The sequence below is a fragment of the Acinonyx jubatus genome, chromosome E1 (assembly GCF_027475565.1).
Source record: "Acinonyx jubatus isolate Ajub_Pintada_27869175 chromosome E1, VMU_Ajub_asm_v1.0, whole genome shotgun sequence".
NCBI classification, from domain to species: Eukaryota; Metazoa; Chordata; class Mammalia; order Carnivora; family Felidae; genus Acinonyx; species Acinonyx jubatus.
Genome location: NC_069397.1, coordinates 38,192,367 through 38,214,615, shown reverse-complemented (window position 1 = coordinate 38,214,615; position 22,249 = coordinate 38,192,367). Strand labels below are relative to the sequence as shown.

Genomic DNA, 22,249 nt, shown 5'->3' with positions numbered 1-22,249 from the left:
GCTCAGAGCTGTCAGCACAGAGCCTAGTGTGGGGCTCGGACCCACGAACCATGAGATCATGACCTGAGCTGAATTTGGACGCCTAACTGACTGAGCTACCCAGGTGCCCCAAAAAGGAAGGTTTTTGAGAAGGGCTGTGTGGAGGAAGGGTTTTCTTTATATCCAAAGGGGTTGTCTCTTACCCACAGGAGGATTTTCATAGAGTTCCATGCTTGGGGAGAGAGGATCCAGCCAGGGAGCCTGTGGGTTCTAGAGAGCTAATGTGGTGTGGAGGAAAGAGGTGGTGTATGGAAAGGCTGTCTCTGATATTTACAGATCAGAGAGGCAAGACAGTCAAAGTAGGGAAATTGAAGATGGCCCGTGTCCACAACTAAGGGAGCCCTCCTAGTTTTTTAGGAGTCCAGTTCTTGGGGGGAATCCTGCCAAGCCTAGAAAAGGAGCTGCTGGTGAGAGGTGGGGGACAGGGAAGGCAGATGGCCTGACTACAAAAGCCGCCTCCCTGCCACTGTGAAGTGGGAAGGAGGCACCCCTCCATCCCCCAGAGATGTGCCAGGCTTCCTGCCAGAGAGGGATGGTTTAAGCTCAGAATACCACTATCCTCAGGGCCCAGATATTCCCCAAATGTACCCAACACCCACTAACTCAGTCACAAAGTTGACAACTTCTCTCTAAGAGGGGCAGTTTGGCCTATGGGGGATGGGAAGGGAGCTGTAGGATCCAGGAATGGCCCAAGGTGGGGGCCCTGGGCTGCTGTAACCAGGCAGGAGTGAGAGGAAGGAGCAGGCAAAGGTAGAGTGGGGGCCTGGGAGAAGGGAGGTCAGGTTCATATGAGGCTGCAGAGTAACAGGGGTTGTGGTCATTTCAAGTGTGAGTGTATGTGTGTGTGGCTGGGGCCAGTTTGAAGGTTAAGTGTGAGGAGTCTGGGTTCTCCCTCCTTGCTGCTTCAGAAGCTTTGGCTCCATATATTTGGCAGCTGTTTTACAGAAACACTGTTTCCCAGTGGTGTCACTTGGATAGGCACAAAGGGGACCAGAATGGGGGGGGGGGGTTGGGTATATGGGGAGGCAGAAAGGCCATAGGGAGTAATGACCTTAGAGAGATGTGATCTGGCCCTCCTTCAGCTGCACGCTACCCCTAAGAACAGGGATCCTTGTCTCCCTGTTGTAATTAGGCTCTGGATACCCAGGATCCTGTTATTCTCTGCCCCAAGGGCCACAAGTTTGCTTCCAGAGTCTGAGCACACTGCTGTCCCAGATTCATTACCCTGATGACTGATTTTGCCACTGAAAGGGTGGCCAAAGAATGATTGCTGGGGAATATGGGCAGAACTTGGCCTCATGGACTGGGATATCAACCCCCTTAGGGTATGGGATGGGGGAGCAGAAAGTAGGGGTGGCAGGATACTGGCTTGGGCCTTCATGTTTACTCTGGTCCTCGGTTATAAATGTTAGGGACGATCTGTCCATAGGACAGGGCAGGGACAAGGGCTATATATAGGAAGGGTCAGACATTGGAGCCAGAGGTGGATAGCACTTGCTTTTGAGCTTCTCACTAGAGGGGGGAAAGAAGGGCTCATGCCCAAAGCCCTGAACATAATTATGTACAATATCGTTCCATAGGATAATCGAGACATCATATTGTTTTTAATAAACTTAAAGAAAAAAGAGAATAGTTTAGCTTTACAGGAAAACATTTGAGGATAGTAGAGGGTCCCTACATTCCCCATACCCAATTTTTCCTTTTATTAGCCTCTTACATTACATTAGTATGGTATTTTTTTTACAACTAATGAACCAATCAATATTGATTATGTTGTTATTAACTACTGTCTGTGCTTTACTCAGATTTCTTGGTTTTCACCTAATGTTCTTCTGTTCCAGGATGACATCTGGGATACCAAGTTACATTAAATACTTGTGTCTCCTTAAGCCCTCTTGGCTATGACAGTTTCTTAGACTTTCCTTATTTTTGATAACCTTAACTTCAGTTTTCCTTCTTACTTTCCTCTTTACCTCTTCCCATATTCAAGCAGTGTGCAAGGCCAGGAGATTCTGGGAGGACTGCCAGATTTGGGGGTTAAGTGGTGATGTGTGTAATTGATCAAGCCCTAATGCCGCCTCTGGGATAAAGGTGTGGAAATAAGAATTCTGGTAGACTCAGGAGTGTAGGAACACCAAAAAAAAAAAAAAAAAAAAAAAAAAGACCAGGAAAGAGAAAAACGTATTGCTTAACGAATGCCACGCCCCTGCTATGCCTAGTAACTAGCATGTAATGAAAGGGTGTCAGAATATCATTTAAACGCCTGGTCGACAGTGACGTCTTGGGGCTACGCCTGCTTGCTAGCGGTCTTTCGAGAGCTCTTCCCCCTCGGCTCCCCGAGTCTCTGTGATGCTTCAGCTCTTACATATTTTTCCCTACAGCAGAGAAACAATGAGGGCAGACTAGTTTTTAGTTTCTTAGCTTCCTCTCTAGCCCAATCCAAGGAACTACAATTCCCAGAAAACATCGTGGCGTGACCTGTCTCCTTCTGCGTTCTTATTGGCTCATGTTTGTTACTCTCAGCCAATAGAAGTTAAGCTCTTTGATAAGTGCCAAAATGGCGATTCCTAGGATCTAGAACTAACTTGTACGGTAGGCTTAAAATTGGGAAGGTGGTGGATGAAAGGGAAATAGGGAATTATAGTTTTAAGGTTGGGGAAGGTGGAGGAGATGGAGGAAGACACTCTGGATTTGGGGTGGTAGGGGCTGAGGGACTTAGCCAGGGCTAAGGGCGTAATTAGGCAATCAGAATAGGCTTAACCCCTTGCTCCCACCTTTACTCTGTACTAAGCGCCTTTGACCCCCTCTTCTTAGTGCTCCAGTTTAAGGAAGGGATGGTTCAGGAGGGAGGAACTTGATAGAATCTCTACCTTGTCCTTTCTCCATTTTTATCGTAGTTCCTTTGTCTCCCTTAAATCTTCCTGGATCCCATTTCATTCTGTTCTGCCCACCCCTGTTCTTTCCCTCACAATCTCTTCTCTAAGCTCAGTTTCACCCACCTCAAAGCTTACCTCCATCGGCCCCTTCTCAGAGTGAAATCATGAAGGTGGTGAACCTGAAGCAAGCCATTTTGCAAGCCTGGAAGGAGCGATGGAGTGACTACCAGTGGGCAATCAACATGAAGAAATTCTTTCCCAAAGGAGCCACCTGGGACATTCTCAACCTAGCAGGTCTCATGTCAAGTAGGAAGGAAGGATGGGAGGGCTAAACCCAGAAAAGTTATAACCACTCAGTCTTGCTTTGTTTATTCCCCTTGCAGAAGCGCTACTGGAGCAGGCCATGATTGGACCTTCCCCCAATCCTCTCATTCTGTCCTACCTGAAGTATGCCATTAGTTCCCAGGTAAACTGTCCCACCTATTCCAGAGAGTGAAGATTTGAAGGTAAAAGTCTTGGAGTAACGTTGTCAGCTCACACTTTCTAGGCGAATTTGTTTGAACACTTCTCTGAGCCTCCATTTTCTTTTGAAAATAATACTTCACTGGTTGTGATGAATGGTACACTAACTTATTCTATCAATAAATGTTCATGAATGCCTGTATGCGTCAGGGAGTGGTGTAGGCCCTGGGGATATAGCTGTGAACAAGACCTGATCCCAGCACATAAGAAAGAACGAAGTTATGGGTAATAACAGACATGGAAATAAGCAGTCAGTCACAGGATGGATTTATGATGTAGATTAAGACAGTACTATGGGAGTACATGGGAAAGGCAAATAATTCAGTCTGAGCAATCAGGGAAGGCTTTCTGGAGAAAGTGATGTTTAAACCAAGACCTTACTATTAATAGGAGTTAGCCAGGCAGATTGGTGAGAATACACAAAGCAGAAAGAAAAGCACTGTATACAAAGGCTGGGAGGCAAAAATCACATGTTTAGGAACCAAAAATAATTTGTATGGCTAGAGCAGTAGTTTTGGTCTCTGGACCCTTTTATGCTTTTAAAAACCATTGAGACTCCCACAAAGCTTTTGTTTGTATGTATTATATCTATCCATATTTACCATTTTAGAAATGAAAACGGAGTAAGTTAAAAAATTTTTATGAACTTATTTAAAAGCACCAAAAAGTAATGTCTGTTAAATAAAGCCTGTTATGTTACATGTTAATATAAATAACATTTTAATGAAAACTGTATTTTCCAAAACAAAAAAGCTAGTGAGGAAAGTGGTATTGTTTTACGTTTTTGCAAATCTACTTAATGTCTGGCTTAATGGAAGGCAGCTGAATTCTCATATCTGTTTTTGCATTCAATTGTTGCAATAGGCTATTTCAGTTGAAGTTTATGAAGAAAATCTGGCCTCACACATCAGATATTTAGTTTGAAAAGGACAGAGTATATTAATAAGCTTTTCAGATAACTGGATATTCATTGATATACTAAAATTCAGCAGGTGATGTGAAACCACATCAATGAACTTTAAAAAAAAATTAATTATTTTTAAAATAAGCTCTACACACATGAGGGTTGAATTTACGACCCTGAGATCAAGAGTTGCATGCTCTACGGATTGAGCCGGCCAGGTGCCCCTCAATGAACTTCTTACACACTGTTAACATTAAGATCTATTGGTCTTTCTCTTGCACTTTTACTCATGAATGATTTTATAATATCATGAATTGATCATGTGGAAAATACCCATTACTGAATTACATAATTATTGACACATTTAATTATATGATTACATGTCATGGAGCCTCTGGAACATTCCATGTTCAGTTGTGAGAGAATGAGAGTAGAAAAAGCAAATAACATCTTAGCAATATTTAAAAAATAGTTTTTTAAAAAATGTTTATTTATGTATTTATTTATTTTGAGAGAGAAAGATAGAATCCCAAGCTGGCTCCCTGCTGGTCAGTGCAGAGCCCAACGCATGGCTCGATCTCACAAATGGTGAGATCATGACCTGAGCTGAAATCAAGAATCAGATGCTTAACTGACTGAATCACCCAGGTGCCCCTAAAAAATAGTTTTAACCTCACAGATTCCAGGGGTCCCTGGATCATATTTTGAGAACTGCTGGGCTAGCACTTCAAGAAGGAGATAGAGAGGGCACAAAGGACCTGTGAGTGATGCTAAAGAGTTTGGACTTTATCCTAGGCTGACAAGTAATCATTTAAAGAGTTTTAAGTGGAGGAATGGTGTGATAGGATATGTATGTATGTGTTTGTATAGACATTTAACATGCAGTAAAATGTACAGATCTTAAGATGAATTCAGTGAGTTTTAGCAATTGTAATATACCCATGTCACTAACATTCAAAATAAGATACAGAATGTTTCCATTCTCCCAGAAAGTTGCCTTGTGCCCCTTTCTAGCCCAACCTCTTACAACCACTAAATGTTTTTTGTCACTGTAGATTAATCTTGCCTATATTTGGATTCCATAGAAATGGAATCATCCAGCAATACCCTGTACTCTGTCTTCTTTTGTTTAACATAAATGTTTTTGAGATTTATCTATGTGGTTGTGTATGTCAGTAGTTCATTCTCTTTAAATTGCTGAGTAGTAGCCCTCAGTTGGCATGTATTTCTTATTTCTTTTTCCTCTTGGCTTATGTCTGCTTTCCATGTGAGCACGTGTTCATTTACCTTATTCTTTTTAACTGCTACATAATGTTCCATGTGTACTGTAATTTAGGTTGCTTTTAATTTTTTACTGTTATAATTGATGTTTCATTAAACATTCATTCTTATACTTAGCCTGTCTGCACTTCTGCGAGTTTTCCCTAGGATAGATACCTAGAAATAGAATTGCTAGCTTGAAGCATTCCCACATGTTAAATTGCAGTAGATTCTGGGGCGCCTGAGTGGCTCAGTCGGGTAAGCACCTGGCCTTGGTTCAGTTTGTGAGTTCACAGTTTGTGGCCTTCACAGTTTGTGAGTTCGTGCCCCGTGTTGGGCTCCATGCTGCTGGTACAGAGCCTGCTTGGGACTCTCTCTCTCTCTCTGCCCCTCTCCCACTCGTGCTTTCTTTCATTCTCAAAATAAATAAAAATTAACAAAAAATTGCAGTAGATCTTGCACATTGCCCTCCAAAAAGGATGGTATCAGTTTATACCCCCTCCGTAGTGTTTGACAGTGTTTCTCAACACCTTTCCAATGCTGGATAGAATAAGCAAAAAATTCCTTCACATTATAATTTGTATTTCCATAATTGTGATGTTGAGCATTTTTTCCATATTTACTGGCTCCCTGTATATCTTCTGGGAATTGCTAATGCATACCATTTGCCTGTTTTCCTAAATTTTTTGTTATTGTAAAAGCTTTATTGAGATATAAATCACATACTATACAATGTATCCATTTAAAGTATACAATTTATTGGGTTTTAGTATATTCAGAGTTGTACAGCCACTACAACAATCAATGTAGAACATTTTAATCAGCACAAGAATTCTGACTGCTTTTTAAGTGTCTTAATATAATTGATCTTTTAATCCTGTTATGGTTTTCTATCACTTTTTTTTTTTTTTACTTTTTGGTTTTATTTTCTTAGCATGCAGAAATTTTTAATGTTTTTGTTGTCAGATTTAACCATTTTTTCCTATATGGCTTTTGTCTTGCTTAAGGGCTTCCTTCCCTGCTCCAAGGATCAAAATATATTCTTCTCTAATTTCTGCCAACACTTCACTTTTGTTTTTTGTATTTATTTTGTTGAATCCATTTAGGATTTATTGTGGTGTGAGGAAGAGATCCAAATTTATTTATTTTTCCTAATAGGTGGACAGTTGTTTCAATTGCCTTTATTGAATAGGCCATTCATTGTCATATCCTAAATTCTCTTACAAAGTTCTACTTCTTTTTCTTTTTTCTTTTTTTTTTTTGACAAAGGTCTATTTCTTGGTATTCCAGTTTCATTCATTGATATATTTGTCCTTTCTTGCACTAGTACTTGACTGTTTTAATTACTATACCTTTATGGTATGTTTGATGTCTGGTTAGGCAAGTCTTCCCTTAGTTTAATTTTTCAAAAATTCCTTGGCTGTTTTCAGGCATTTTTTTTTTCTTTCTTTTAATGTTTATTTATTTATTTTGAGAAAGAGACAGTGCGTGTGTGTGTGCACCCCTGTGTAAGTGGGGGAGGGGCAGAGAGAGAAGGAGAGAGAGAATACCAAGTGGGCTCTGCACTGCCAGCGAGGAGCCCAACACAGGGGCTCAAACTCAAGAAATATGAGGTCATGACCTGAGCTGAAATCAAGAGTTGGATGCTCAACCGACTAAGCCACCCAGGCTCCCCTAGGCATTTTCTTTTCCAGACATTTTCTATTTTTAATATTTATTTATTTATTTATATATTTATTGTTAACTTTTTTTGAGAGAGAGAGAGGGCACAAGTGATCTAAGGGCAGAGAGAGAGAATCTCACGAAGGGCAGAGAGAAAGAGAGGAAAAGAGAGGGAGAGAGAGAGGTGGGACTCACCTGAAGTGGGGTTCGTGTTTTACCCTAAGTGGGGTACAGTCTCACCCGAAGTGGGACTTGAGCTCACCCAATGTGAGACTCAAACTCATGAACCATGAGATCATGACCTGAGCTGAAGTCAGATGCTTAAACAACTGAGCCACCCAGGTGCTCCTTTTCCAGACATTTAAAAAACATTTTTTTAAATGTTTATTTATTTTTGGAGGTGAGAGAGATGGAGTGTGAGGGTGGGAGGGGCAGAGAAAGAGGGAGACAGAATCTGAAACGGGCTCCAGGCTCTGAGCTGTCAGCACAGGGCCTGACTTGGGGCTTGAACTCCTGAACTACGAGATCATGACCTGAGCAGAAGTTGGACGCACAACTGACTGAGCCACCCAGGCGCCCTGTCCTTTCCCAGACATTTTAAAATCAGCTTGTTAAATTCTTGTAAAAATCCTATTATATTTTAATGGGGATTTTTTTGACTTTCTGGATTTGGGGAATTTGTGGATTAATCTTAGAAAGATCACACTTGTAAAAAAAAAGATCACTCCGGTTATAGCTTGAAGAATGAGTTGGAATATACACATGTGTGTGTGTGTGTGTGGAATATACACACACGTGTATATACGAGCTGGAATACATGTATATATATATATATATATATATATATGAGATGGAATATATATATGTATGTATATGAGTTGGAGTATGTACGTGTGTGTGTGTGTGTATTTTTGTTTATATATGTATGTATTTCTTTAAGTAATGTGTACACCCTGCATGGGGCTTGAACTCACAGCCCTGAAATGAAGAGTTGCATGCTCTTCCCCTGAGGTAGCCAGGCGCCCCAGGCTTTTTTTTTTTTTTTTTTTTTTTGCCCAAGGACCAAATAGTAATACTTTGCAGGCCATGTGGTCTCTGTCACCATTATTCTGTCATTATAGCTTGAAAGCATATATAGATGGTATATAAGTAAATGGATATGCCTGTGCTTTGATGAAACTTTGTTTTAAAAAAAAAAGATAATGGGCCCAATTTGGCTTGCGAGTCATAGTTTTCCAACCCCTGATTAACCCTTATTGCAGTAAATTCAGGTAAGAGATGATATTAGCATAAACATGGGAAGTAGCAGCAGAAAAAAAGATGAATCCAAGAACTGTTCAGGAGGTGGCATTGAGAGGACTTGGTGATTACCTGGATGAGGCACATGAGAGAGAGGAAGAAATCATGGCTAGTGTCTAGGTTTCTGGTTTGGACGACTCGATGACTGATGGGATCTTAAGGAGACAGTGGGAAAAGAGTAGGGCTGCTGTTAAGGTTGGGGTACCGCTGAGGGGTGGAGATGACACTGATTTTGGCCTTGTTAAGTAAGGTGCCTGTGTGGGCTAACAAAGAGAAGATACTCAGTAGGTCCTTCAACATATGTGTCCAGAACTTAGAAGAAGAGGCCTAGACTGGCACTGTTGATTTTGGAGTTGTCGACTGTAGATGGTGATGGAAGCTGTGGGCATTGACAGGAGTGCCTAGAGAGGGTAGAGAGTAAGTACAAGAGAGACCCAAGCCAAATCCCTGAGGAACCAATCACAGGTAGAGAACACGGCTAGGAAAAAGATGCCTCACAGGAGTCTGAAAAGAAGAGATCAGTGAAGAAGGAAGAAAAGCAAGAGAGCGTGGTATCAAGAGAAGCCAAGAGAGAAGAGGATCAAAGAGTGAAGAAGTGTTTCCTGGTGTTGGGTGCTACTGAGAGGTCTGTGAGATTGGAACTGAGAAGTATCCATGGGGTTTAACCAGTTTGTTGATGAGCTCAATGAGGAGATTCCTACAGTGGTAAGGACATAAGTGATTGGAGTGGGTGGAATTGTGAACGGAAGGTGGGGAGGTAGAGACAGCGAGTGTGAAGAACTCCCATCTGTGGAGAGCAGGATAGAGAGAGTAGTGATTAATTGGAAATGGGGGGAGTGGTCTGCGGGAACTTCTCTTAAAAATGGCAGAATCTCGAGACATGTAAACACTGATGGGGAAGGCAAGAAGGAGAACAAGGCCAAAGTAACAGTGAGAGAGAAATAAATATATATGCAGGAGTTTCACTACAATCAGCATTGTAAAGTGCTGTGCAAAATTAGTAATTGATTCTTCCTTCTAAGTCCAGAGGCTCTTCAGTTCAGTGCTGTGCATGGAGAGGGCACTTAGGAGTAGCTGAGGGTGTTGAATATGAAGAGGAGAGGAGAGAGCAGCCGCAGGGTCAGTCTGGGCTAGCCAGGTGTGCAGCGGACACATAGACGGTCTCCAGCCTCAGAGTCTGGTGGTAGCTTAGAGCTTCTACACTGATAGACACAGTAGACTGGAATAGGTTAAATCCTGCTGTGAAAAACAGTTCGCCGTGTGGAAAGTAGTTTTAGGTCTCAAGGGTAGCAGTGCTTTCTCGATATTGTTAGCTAAAATTTACGGACACAATTCTGAATTTAGAGACCATAAATACATTAGAACATACTGCATCTCTCAGAACATAGAAAATTGGGGGTTTCTCTTCCGGGAGTTTGGGGTTAGTTTCAGTGGGAACATCCAGCTCCCTCTTCAGGTTGGTATCCAACAAGGTTCATTTCTCTGCCAAGCTCTTGCTATGGGGACATCAGTTATAAATAAACAAATACTCGTCTGGAACGTTATGGTCATTCTGCCCAGGCAGGCTCCCAACTTTCTGATCACCATCAGACACCAGCTATGGCTTCACAGAACATCTTGCTGAGAGTTGTACTAAACACTAATTGTGTATTTAAGTCCTCTGTGTATTTTGCTCTTGTTTATTTAAGAATACTAGTTAAATGTGTCTGAACAGAGAGCACTCTGTTCACATGATGGAGAAATTATACACAGAAGGCATTGCCATGCATGTAAAATTCACCATATTAAGGTCATTGAGGCTGACTTCACTTTCCTCTTGAATCTCTGGAAATTTCTATTCCTCTTGGGAAGACAACCCACGAAGCAGGTGATTATCCTGACAGTTGCTATCATTGTAATCTTTTTTATTACAGTGTATTTTGCCACTGATTTTGAGTATATACTTGTAACTACTTTCTAAAGTATTATTTATATTTTATCAGCATGCAATAAATTTTTTTTTTAAATATGACAACTTAATAGACTTTCTCTAGGTTTTAATTTCATGCAGGACACATTGGTTATTTCTTTTCAACTACATCTCCAATCCTATGGATAGGTTTTACTAATAGAGATTTATTTTAAATACATTTTTTTTTTCAGAATGCTAGTTCCTAGAATTCACCAATCCAAAGTAATAAAAGCTTACTGAGGACCTACTATGTGCTAAGCCTGGGCTACATTCTAGAGAAACAGATATAAATTCACCACTGTTTCTGTTCTCAGCTCACTGTTCAGATAGGCTTTCTCTTAGTCAAATAAGCTTGGAAAGTATTATTTACTGTCTCCATTTATCTTAGAGGTTCTCATTATATACAAGCATATTATGACTCAGCAAAGCTAAGCAAAGAAAGCTATTTAGTCCGTGGTTTCTTAAATTCATATCACACAAAAGCTGTGTGTGTGTGTAAAGTTTCTTAACATCTTGGGGAATCTTTGGAAGAACATCATGCAATAAATATTTCTACAGTAACAGAAATGCTGTGTATCTGTGCTAAAACGGTAGCCACTAGCCACATGTGGCTGTTGGGCACTTGAAATGTGACTAGTCTGACTAAGGAACTGAATATTTAATTTTACTTAATTTAAACTTAAACAGCCACTTGTGGCTAGTGGCTTCCCTATTGGATAGTGCAACTTTGGAAGCTACTTTGAGAAATGCTGATCTAAAGGTGTGTTTTTACTTATTCATTCTACCAACATCATAGCAAGTTCATGGTGGTCACTGAGTAAAAGCATCCTTGTCCTCAAGGAGCTCCTTGTCCACTAGGAGCTCCTGCCTCCTAGTGGGGGCAACAGGTACCTGCTGTGTAATGATGGGTATAAGGGGATTAATTACTTGGAGCACATGGGAAGGAGGTTGGGTCGATCAGAGAAGGTGTCCTGGAGGAGTCCTAGAGAGTAAATCCTAGAGAATCAGAGTGTGTATCATGAAATTCACTACAATTTCAGTGTGCAGGTATTACCTGTTCATTGCAGGAAATGTTTCTTCATCTCCAGTTGTTGTAAATAAAAGTACTCTGAGGGCACCTGGATGGCTCAGTTGGTTAAGCGTCCGACTTTGGCTCAGGTCATGATCTCACAGTTTGTGGGTTTGAACCCTGCACCAGGGTCTGTGCTGACAGAGCCTCTCCTACTCTATAGAAGTTGTAGGAGTAAAGTAACATAACCTCATTCCTATCCTTTCTTCTGCCTACTAGCAATTATTTTAACCTTGTATATAGTGGACAATGAGTGGCATGTGAACATGAAACACGGCATTTTTGAATGCCCACCCTGATCTTAGTGGGTGTATGCTCATGGTGTCATTTATGGTGATTTTGATAGAAGCAGGGATGGGGACAATGTCTAGTTTTCCTGCCTCTCTTTTCGTGGGTTGAGGAAGGCCTGTTAAAGGGGTTGAACTTTTTGAGCTGCAGAAATTTGAAGTGTCAGTGTTTGATCCTGTCAGCTGTGACGCTAGTTGTCTGAACTTTATCTTTCTTCTTTCCATCCAGATGGTGTCCTACTCCTCTGTCCTCACAGCAATCAGTAAGGTATGACCATAGCCATTTATGAGCTAGGTGGAGGGCATGGGAGCAGAGAGATGATAGTGACAGATGGGACCCCCTCTGTTCGCCTGCGCGGTCACGTACACTCTGAGACTGGAGAGGCAGCACGTGATGCCTCTGGATGGCATTGCTGTGTTCCACTGGAGGGAGGGAGATCCTGGGAAGTGGGAGGCTGGCAATTAGGAGCCAACTTCCAATGTTGAAAGAATGCTGAGTCTGAAACCTGAGGTTGGAGGGAAGATGAGTAGGAATTCTGAATATGCCGTCTGCCTCATATGTGAGACCAGAGGTCAACTGGGATGTTTGTAGTATCATTAACTGTTCTTTCTGCAGTTTGATGACTTTTCCCGGGACTTGTGTGTCCAGGCTTTGCTGGATATCATGGACATGTTTTGTGACCGACTGAGGTAATGGCAGGGCTTGTTAACTTCCGGTATTATCCTAGCGTAAAGGAGAAGCTCCAAGCATGTAGACTGAGGCCAACTCTGTGGGTTCCCACACTTCTTTCCCCTCTGCTCTTCTGCACCCACCCACCCCCATCCTTTTCTACTTAGTCCCTTGGGATAAAAGACCTCTTCTCTTTGGAGTAGCTCATTTGAAATCTTGCCCAGTGGAAGTTGGGGCTGTCTTCCCTAGGACTTTGCTAGCTTCCCAGCTCTCTTCCCTCATAGGGGCGTGCCAGCCACTCTGGGGAAGATTGGTGTGGGTCATATTTCAGCCTTTGGAGCCAAGACAGATTTTGCATCCTTTCCCGGTAGCTGTCATGGCAAAGCAGAGGAGTGCATCGGGCTGTGCCGGTCCCTTCTCAGCGCCCTCCACTGGCTGCTGCGCTGCACTGCAGCCTCTGCAGAGCGGCTCCGGGAGGGGCTGGAGGCCGGCACTCCAGCGGCTGGCGAGAAGCAGCTTGCCATGTGCCTGCAGCGCCTGGAGAAGACCCTCAGCAGCACCAAGAACCGGGCCCTGCTCCACATCGCCAAACTAGAGGAGGCCTGTATGTCCCCTGGTTCCCCTGAGCCCCACCTTCCACTGTTCCCATAGCTGGTTCTTTAATTGAAAGGGGAGAGGCAGGATGCCATCCCACTTCTTTCCAGGAGGATCTGAAATCATCCCACTTCCTTTTTTTTCTCCCCATAAGCATTGCATACATCCCAGGGACTTGGGCAGGGTGGCACCCGAGCCAATCAACCAACAGGTATTTACTGAGCATTATTGTATGCCCAGCACTGTGCCAGGTGCTGGGGATGGGGGGTGGGGGGCTACCAAAGGAGCATGTGGCAGGGTCCCTGCCCTCAACAAGCATACATGCTAGTGGGGAGCAAGACTAGTATGTGATAAACATGGATGAAGTTAGAGACAAGGGAAGTACACCATCCATCCTTGTGTTTGTCTCTGCGCTACTCATCTCCTGAAAGTAAATGACTCTTGTTTCTGAGTGTTGCCTAACATGTCCCTTTGAACATGGTACCTGTCTGCTATCAGGCCTGTTGTATCCTACACCGCTTGACTCAAGTGCAGATGTTAACTCTTGGAACCCTCCAGAGCCTGAAGGAGATAGATCACCGGTGGGGGGGAAGTACTGGTTTTCTGGACATGTTGCCCAAAGACCACAGTCTTGTGGCTTGAGACCACCTAAGGATCTCTTGTTCTCCAGTAACAACAATGCTAGAATGGGTTACATCCAGGTCTTCAGGACATGTTTGGAGAACTTGTTATAGGATTAGTATATTTGTTAACTTTTCAAAGTATGTTTTATTGCCTGTGAGAAGTCCAGAAAGATGACCTGTCTATAAAAATGGGCCTTGTTGACAGTATCTTACCTATCTTGAACACTTGACCAATGTTTAGTGGCTGAAAAGTGAATGAATATTTAACTTAATTTTAATGGATCTCAGGTCTTATTTTTTTGTTTCTTTTTCCCATGCCACATGGAGGTTAACGGGCTAGTTGGTGCCAGTATTCATCATCATTTAACCCTCTGGAGTTGTAACTAGGATAAGTGACTCATAATTAAGTGCTAAATAATGTAGCAGAGACCATGAGTTCAAGCATTTAGGCGGAGAGGTTAGCGGGTTGGACCAGTTGGGTGTGTTGTCAAAGAATCCAGACATGAACAAAAGCTTGAGGAGAGTGGTTTGAGAGGTGGCGATGAGTTGGGGCACCACAGAGGGGGAGAGCCGTGAGAGCAAAGGCCTCGACAGGGTGTGGGTGAACCCAGAAGCCTGGTTAGGAATCTAGCTCGACTGGGGTAGAGAGTGATGGCCACTTGCAAGGCTGGCCACTCCTGATGCAATTTGTGGCCACCTCCCTGTTCCAGCCACTGGACTCCAACCCCCCTGTGCCTCTCTTTGCCACTGTCTGTGTTGAACTGTACCTAGGCTCTAAAGTCAGCCACGTGCATCCCCTAGAAGGCAGGCCTCTGGGAATAGTTTCTAGGGACTTCGGTGTTGGTGCTCACTCCCCTTCTAGAAACAGTGCATGCTGCCCTCAGGCCCCTGGCCTCCATGTCATCCTCAGGGGAAGCCTCTGTGCGTGGTTTTGAGGTCCCAGGGGGGCCAAAGTCGAGGAGCTCAGGGCCATTGTCTTCCTCTCTTCTTTTCCCATTGTGTGTCTGCATTTCCTTTTCTCTGCCAGCCTCCTGGACTGCCATTGAGCATTCTCTCTTGAAGCTTGGTGAAATCCTGGCCAGTCTCAGCAACCCCCAGCTCCGGAGCCAGGCTGAGCAGTGTGGCACACTCATTAGGAGGTACCAGGCTCCCAGGCTGATTGTAGTGGAAGGAGCGAGGAAAGGCCCTGGGTGTGGGTAGGGAGATGTGACCCCTGGCCCCCACCCTTCTGCTCACCTGCCCTCCCAACTCTTTCTGTCTCCCATGTATCCATTCCCTTCAGCATTCCCACAATGCTGGCTGTGCACTCTGAGCAGCTGCACAAGACTGGTTACCCCACAGTCCATGCGGTGGTCCTGCTCGAGGGCACCATGAACCTGACAGGCGAGACGCAGCCCCTGGTGGAACAGCTTATGATGGTGAAGCGCATGCAGGTTGGGGTTCCAGAGTTGTTTCTCTGCCAACATGTTGGGCTGGCCACTTGGGGGCAGTGGGGAGGATTCTTCTGGTACTTTTTGGGAGAACTGGGTTTCCTCTGATCGGGGTGGAAAGCAGATGGCTGTCATACGTGGCAGTGCCATTTCGCCTGACATCTCTTGTTCTCACACTGGGGTTGGGGAGCACCCTTCGTACACAGTCTCTGAGCTTACCTGATCAGCTCCTGGCCTCCCCGGGGCCTTCAGAATATGAAAGGGGATGGGCACCCTTTTAGGCTTCTCTCTTGGGTCTTCTCACAGCATATCCCCACCCCACTTTTTGTCCTGGAAATCTGGAAAGCTTGCTTCGTGGGGCTTATCGAGTCTCCTGAGGGTACAGAGGAGCTCAAGTGGACAGCTTTCACCTTCCTCAAGGTACCTGGGACAGGGGAGCAACAGAGAGCCGAATCTAGAAATGGTTCTCAGGAAAAGCAGTGACACCCAGGATCTCTGTCCCGCATTTCTCCCCGCTGGCATTGTCTGCAGCCTGCCGGGTCCCCCAGCGCAAGTTCCCATCGATTCTTTTCTCTGAAAGTCCCAGGGCTATATTTAGCCTACTTGGCAGGCGCCCTCCATCTTTTAGCACACAGGTGCTGTTTAGCTCAGTCATCAACCAGATTGGTGCAGGGCAGTTATGGGAGCCAGGGAAGTGGCCCCGGCCCTTGAATTGAGTTCCCTTTTGCTTGTGGCATTTCCTTGTGGAACCAGCAGAAGTGAGGGGTCCCTGTGTCCTGTAGACTGGGGGGCACCGGGCACTTGGATGCCTTTCAGCTTTCTCATTTGGCCCTAAGAGTGCTTTTATTTCCAGGGTGGGAGGGTTCCTGTCTCTCTACTCAGGGCAGGGGGATGGAGGGGATGCCGTTATTTCTGGGTGAGAGAAGAAATTCATCTTCCTGTTTTTCCTCTTGTCTCACCCTCTAGATTCCACAGGTTTTGGTTAAGTTGAAGAAATACTGTCACGGGGACAAGGTTGGTTGAAGAAATGAGATGGGGGAGGGGCACGGGAGCTGGTGAATCCTTGTTTCCACCCTGGAGACACAAGGGCAAGGCAAGGGCCAGCCGTGTGTTCTGGCCCCTGGGGGAAGGCTGGAAGCATGTGGGCACCTGAGCGTCACGCCCATCCTCCGCGAGGCGGCCAGGCCGCACCAGGGGCAAGGTTGCCCAAGGTGTCCTGGGGCCGGTGGAGGGCCATGGTGCTCTACACTCCTTGTCATGTCACTGGAAGCATGTGGTGGGTACAGCCGACTTGGTGTTTATATCCAGTGGGGTGTCCTTTTAAGTCTGCATCACAGGCTGTGGGTGTAGTGGAGGACCTAGAAGCCAGATGGCACCTTCTGGGTCTTTGTAGGACTTCACCGAGGATGTCAATTGTGCTTTTGAGTTCCTGCTGAAGCTCACACCCTTGCTGGACAAAGCCGACCAGCGCTGCAAGTACGAGCTCCCCTGCTCACCCCCACTGCACCAGAACATGTTCTGGGCTCTCCCCCCTGCTCCTCTCAGGAGACTATCTCCTGGTTTGCTCCCCTGGGCAGGAGGCAGCAGCCCTGTAGCTGCCGAGTGCCTGCGCCCCTCTAGCATCCCTCAGGCACTCAAACATCCTTCATCCTGAAGGAGGGAGGACAGTAGGCAGGGGCCCATTGTTCCCACCCCTCAGTAACCCCTGCCCTGCTCCCCCGTCATCACCTTTTCCCCTCACAGCTGTGACTGTACAAAATTCCTACTCCAAGAATGTAGCAAGCAGGGGCTTCTGTCTGAAGCCAGCGTGACCAACCTCATGGCCAAGCGGTAAGTGTGCGCTCCCTTGGGCTGGCCCATGGGCCGCTTGCCCTCCTCCTCTCATGTCCAGTCCGGACTTCCTGGTGCCTTTTTGCCTCCTGTCTAGAGTTCGGGTTGCAGGTGCCTGGGGCCAGGCCTAGGGATCCCAGCAACAGCAGATGCTGGTTTCTGCACCCTTAGGTGCTGCGCTTGAACTCCCACCCTCCTTTGCAAGCAAAGTAAAAATCCTAAATTTTCCTTTAATATGAAGTGAGCTTTCAAAATTGAAGTAACAATCAGTGATAAGTTGAAGCAATCATGGTCGTGAAATATGCTTTCATAAAGATCACCCCGGCCACAAAGGTTCTCCTGTGCTCCCCACCTTCTCTGGGCCTCTGCTTCTGTAAGTCAGGAACTTACCTCTATTTCTTTTCCGTTCTCCAACTGCTTACGGCCGCAGGGCAGCAGACCGGGAACACGCGCCCCAGCTGAAATCCGGAGAAAATGCCAACATCCAGCCCAATCCTGGGCTGATCCTCCGGGCAGAGCCCACTGTCACAAATATCCTCAAGGTGAGTGTGCCCTTTCCTTGCCTCCGGGGTCATGACTTCCTTTTTTCCACTTTTGCTTCTACTTCCAGGTAAGTAAACAGAGGTCATAGACTTCTTTGTCTTCCGGCTTTTATACGTAGTTCCTTTGGAGGTAGAGAAAGGGGGAAGGCGGGGAAGCTGCCATCGAAAATAACCTCTGTTGAGCCTGAGCATTACCTGTAAGCCAGGCACCTTGGTAGATGCTTTCACCTGCTCCTGCAGAAGCAATGGGGAATCTCATAGCAGGACCTCACCCACCCCACCTCCACCATCACCACCATCACACCACCACCACCACCATGATCCCAGTTTAGTTGAGAGGGAAGGATTAGAGAGCAAGGATGGATTTGGGGAATGGTTTTCCAGAACAGAGTCAGAAAGATGTAGATCGAATTTCAGGTTGTAGTATCCCATTTAATGGAGACATACAGAGAGGGAGACTGTGGTTAGGCTGTATCTGGGGGGTGTTCAGTATTGTTCAGGACTTGATTTCCTGTCATATCCCCAGACGATGGATGCAGACCACTCCAAGTCCCCAGAGGGGCTGCTAGGAGTTCTGGGCCACATGCTGTCTGGGAAGAGTCTGGATCTGCTGCTGGCTGCTGCTGCTGCCACTGGGAAGCTTAAATCCTTTGCCCGGAAATTCATCAAGTGAGGAAGGCTGAGCCCCTGGCTAGGGTTGGGGAGGCATGTCTGAAGGAGGATGTAGCAGAATAGGGGCAAGGCGCTGGAGTCTGGGTCTCCCTGGAGATGCCCAGGGCAAGGCAGGCCATCCCCACGGGAGACGCTGGGGGAAGGCCCAGGTCTCTGGATGTGAAGTGCTCTTTTCTCTGCAGCTGAGCATGTTAATGAGCTGAGAGGCATAAAATGGCAGGTGTGGAGGGATTCAGGTGCACTCAATCATTAAGAAGGCGTTCTCAAACCCTGTTGATTGTTTTGGTTGACCTGGAATTTGATATGTAGAACTTGGCTCCATCCAGTGAGCCATTAACTGGGTCTTGGAAATCTTTTTTTTTTTTTTTTTTAAGATTTTTATTTTTAAGTAATTTCTACACTCATTGTGGGGCTTGACTCACAACAGTTGCATGCTCTTTTGACTGAGCCAGTCAGGTGCCCCGCCTGGGAAATCTTTTAAAAACAGATAGGAAGCGTTCTTTTTTGTGTAGTGATGTTCATTTTAAGTGTAATCCCTAATTCAGACTCTAGTGACTGCCTTTCGGGACAGGTGTAGCCCCCTGACTCTTTGCCCTGCTTGGTGCAGCCTGTCTCCGTTCCTCCCACAGTTTGAATGAATTCACGACACATGGCAATGAAGAACTTGGTAAGTCAGCTCTGTGCACCTCCAGACCCTGCACTGCAGGAGGGGTGGTGGAGGCAGAGAATAAGGGAGGGCAGAGGGCCTATTGCTTATCCTGGGGAGGCTGTTTTCTCCCCTGAACAATGACGGACTGAAGCTTTTGGGGAGCCTTGAAAGAGGGGAATGCTGGGAAAAGGATTCTTCCCAAACCACCTGTTTGTCTCTTGCTCTCCCCCTTTATGATTTGGTTGGGTACTGAGGAGAAGGAGGGTATCAGGAGTCTTTGATTCTAAGGAAGGGATGATGTTCCAATCGACACTCAAGAAAAGGATTCTGAGCCTCAGAGCTTTGAAGAAGCCACTTGATCACTGACCTTCCTTGAGGCAAATCCTGATCCCCTCCCAACCCAGACAAGGGCTTTGGGCCCTGCCCTAGGCAGTGGGGTCAGCCTTCTCATTCTTCATAGCCAAAGCAGCTTCAGTGCGCGCCTTGCTCTTTGACATCTCGTTCCTCATGTTGTGTCACGTGGCCCAGACCTATGGTTCAGAGGTGAGTGAGAGGAAAGCAGCCAGTATTAGGGGCACCAAGTGGGCGGGGAAAAGGGGAAGGAAACGGCCAATAACTAGGGGCCCCTCTCTCCCACTGGTCTCCTAAGCCAGTTGGTTCTGCTGGCTGCAGAACTCTGGTGCCCCCACCCCTGGTGGGTCAACGGATGCCCTCTTGGTCACATCCATAATCCTTCAGTGCGACCTCCACACCCACCACTAGGTGGCAGCATAGCCCCCTCATCTTTCTCCCTTAGACCAATTCATCTTTAGTTCTTCAGGCTGGAAAGTAGAAGCGGTGGGGTAGGAAACGGAGGGGCGGGGCACTGGCTGCTGATGCTCCCTTCCTTTCCCAGGTAATTCTGTCTGAGTCAAGCTCAGGAGCACAGGTGCCCTTCTTTGAGACATGGATGCAGACTTGCATGCCCGAGGAGGGCAAGATCCTAAACCCTGACCACCCCTGCTTCTGGCCCGACTCCACCAAAGTGGAATCCTTGGTGGCCTTGCTCAACAACTCTTCAGAGATGAAGCTGGTGTCAGTGGCCGGGTGCCCGGTCCAAGGGTGGTGGCGGGGGTAGGCCAAGACCCTCTCCCTCAGCCCATCCCACACTCCCCCGTGGTGATTTTCCTCTCACTCCCACCCCTTGCAGGCAGATGAAGTGGCACGAAGCCTGTCTGAGCATCTCAGCAGCCATCTTGGAGATCCTCAATGCCTGGGAGAACGGGGTCCTGGCCTTCGAGTCCATCCAGGTAGCCCCACCTTTCCAGCAGCCTTCTCTCCTACCTGAGACACAGAGCCAGTCTTTGATAGCTTGTTACATTTTATAAGAACACGAAGACCCTTAATCCAGGAGCTCATGTTTGGATGTTGATCTTCCTTGTAATTATAGGCTTAGCCACTCCCTCCCACCCAGGCAACTTTGGAAAAAGCATATTTGTGGTGAAAAGAGGTGTGGGATGTGGTCCAGGACTCCACCTGCTGCACTTAGCTGCCCACAGAGGCTGGGGAAAGTGATGGTCAGGGAGGGGAAGATAGTGGCCTCAGTCACCCTTTCCCCTCCCCCAGAAAATCACAGATAATATCAAGGGGAAGGTGTGCAGTCTGGCAGTGTGTGCTGTGGCTTGGCTTGTGGCCCACGTGCGGATGCTGGGGCTGGATGAGCGTGAGAAGTCTCTGCAGATGATCCGCCAGCTGGCAGGGCCACTGTATAGTGAGAACACCCTGCAGTTCTACAATGAGAGGTCAGTAACCCGTCCCCTCACTTCTGGAACTCTGTAGGCCTGTCGTGAGAAGCCAGCACCTCCAACAACCAATATCCCCCTCTTCTCTTACCTTCCCAAAACATGCTGCTCACTCACCCACGTTCTTATTTACGTGTTCACCCACTGACTCAGCAAGATTTAGTGTGTGTCTCTGCGCCTGGAGTGTTTATAATCCAGTACCTGTTGTGTCCCAGAAATACAGACCCCAAATAGCTATGATTCCTGCCTTCAGAGGGCTCAAGATCTGGAGAACTAGCTTACCAGAAGAACAGAGTGGTTATCTTAGCTCTATCACTGTCTAGGAACTATGAGCCCATCTGCAAAACTATAAGCCTTCAGCCTGCTTACCCTCGTCATCCCCCTATCTGGCTATCTTTTGCGACATTGCCCTGCCTTGGCTTTTTAGAGGCTTGGAGGACCTCCCTGGTGACTTCAGATGTTGAGTTCAGTGGTGTTGGTTCCCCCTTCCGATAACCTTTTTTTAATATAATTGTGGTAAAAATGTAACCTAAAAAAATTTGTCTTAACTATTTTTAAGTATCTAATTCAGCAGTGTTAGGTATTCACATTGTGGGGGGTGGGGGGTGGGGGGAGGGGGGCGGAACAGATCTGCAGAACCTTTCATCTTGTAAATCTGAGACTTTGTACCCATTATGTAACAACTCACCCTTTTCCCTCCCCCAGTTTCTGGTAACTACCATTCTACTTTGTTTCTATGAATTTGACTACTTTAGGTACCCCATGCAAGTGGAATCATACAGTGTTTGTCTTCTTGTGCCTGGCTTATTTCACTTAGCACAGTGTTCCCAAGGTTCATCCATGTCGTAGCACGTGTCAGAATTTCCTTCAGAATAATATTCCATCATATGTATATGCCACATTTTGTTTATCCATTCGTCGGTTGGTGGACGCTTGGGTAGCTTCGCCTCTTGGCTGTTGTGAACAGCGCTGCTATGGAATGGGCATGTACAAGCAGTAAGCTAGGAGAGAGGACTCACCAGGTGGCCCTCAGGATGCTCCTAGAGGGGGGAGGTGGAAACATTGAACCAAAACACGGTTGGAGAGGGTCTGTGAGATCACATCTTTTTTCCTCACATCATTCTCTATTCCTTTGTCCCTCACATCCATCCTCCCACAAGTAATGGAGGGTGTGCTCTGACGTAATCCACGCTAAGCACCCTGACTCCTATCTGGGTGAAGAATAGTCGGAAATCTGTGGGTGCATCATGCAGGTGGGAAAAAGTGGGCCTGAAAGTCCTAGCAGCTTTCCCAGAGCTGCCCAGCATTTCAGGAATAGTTAGCGCTCAGACTCCGGACTGCATTCACGGTTGAAGACTGTGTATGAGAAAATTCCTGGACATACGCTTCTATTTGCCCAGCTACCAAAGGCCGGGAAGAGTCTTGTGGGGCAGTCCTTGGGCCCTTGTCCTGGAAGTAACAGTTTACTTTGGGAGGAGGCCAAGGCTGGGCGGGGACCCCCCCCCCCCCAGCACTCAGCCCAAAGGGAAGTGATCATATTTATTTATGTCCAGGGATTGGCAGGGCCCCAGCTCTGGGGGATGGGGGAA

The 22,249-nt window shown here is 46.2% G+C and overlaps 1 protein-coding gene and 1 non-coding gene across 9 annotated transcripts in view; both read left to right on the top strand.

Annotated features, from left to right (window-relative positions):
• The window catches only part of MED24 (mediator complex subunit 24), a 31,774-nt gene that overhangs the window by 5,644 nt on the left and 3,881 nt on the right, over window positions 1–22,249 (top strand). For 2 of the 8 annotated variants that reach the window (XM_053212685.1, XM_053212689.1), the window contains exons 2-21: window positions 1,881–2,631; window positions 3,024–3,209; window positions 3,299–3,381; window positions 12,099–12,137; window positions 12,486–12,559; window positions 12,911–13,143; window positions 13,288–13,344; window positions 14,784–14,895; window positions 15,039–15,189; window positions 15,493–15,606; window positions 16,153–16,200; window positions 16,580–16,662; window positions 16,930–17,016; window positions 17,447–17,558; window positions 18,085–18,227; window positions 18,860–18,897; window positions 19,340–19,422; window positions 19,775–19,953; window positions 20,069–20,168; window positions 20,485–20,660. In XM_053212685.1, the coding sequence (XP_053068660.1) occupies window positions 3,080–3,209; window positions 3,299–3,381; window positions 12,099–12,137; window positions 12,486–12,559; window positions 12,911–13,143; window positions 13,288–13,344; window positions 14,784–14,895; window positions 15,039–15,189; window positions 15,493–15,606; window positions 16,153–16,200; window positions 16,580–16,662; window positions 16,930–17,016; window positions 17,447–17,558; window positions 18,085–18,227; window positions 18,860–18,897; window positions 19,340–19,422; window positions 19,775–19,953; window positions 20,069–20,168; window positions 20,485–20,660 (2,042 nt within the window). In that variant the 5' untranslated portion in view covers window positions 1,881–2,631; window positions 3,024–3,079. Of the gene's footprint in view, window positions 1–1,880; window positions 2,632–3,023; window positions 3,210–3,298; window positions 3,422–12,098; window positions 12,138–12,485; window positions 12,560–12,910; window positions 13,144–13,287; window positions 13,345–14,783; window positions 14,896–15,038; window positions 15,190–15,492; window positions 15,607–16,152; window positions 16,201–16,579; window positions 16,663–16,929; window positions 17,017–17,446; window positions 17,559–18,084; window positions 18,228–18,859; window positions 18,898–19,339; window positions 19,423–19,774; window positions 19,954–20,068; window positions 20,169–20,484; window positions 20,661–22,249 lie in introns of those variants that run through there. The other 6 variants (XM_053212686.1, XM_027033836.2, XM_053212688.1 and 3 more) reach the window with 6 other exon arrangements.
• Window positions 19,158–19,261, top strand: LOC113592739 (small nucleolar RNA SNORD124). The gene has a single exon (XR_003412702.1). It is a non-coding gene; the product is annotated as a small nucleolar RNA SNORD124 (small nucleolar RNA).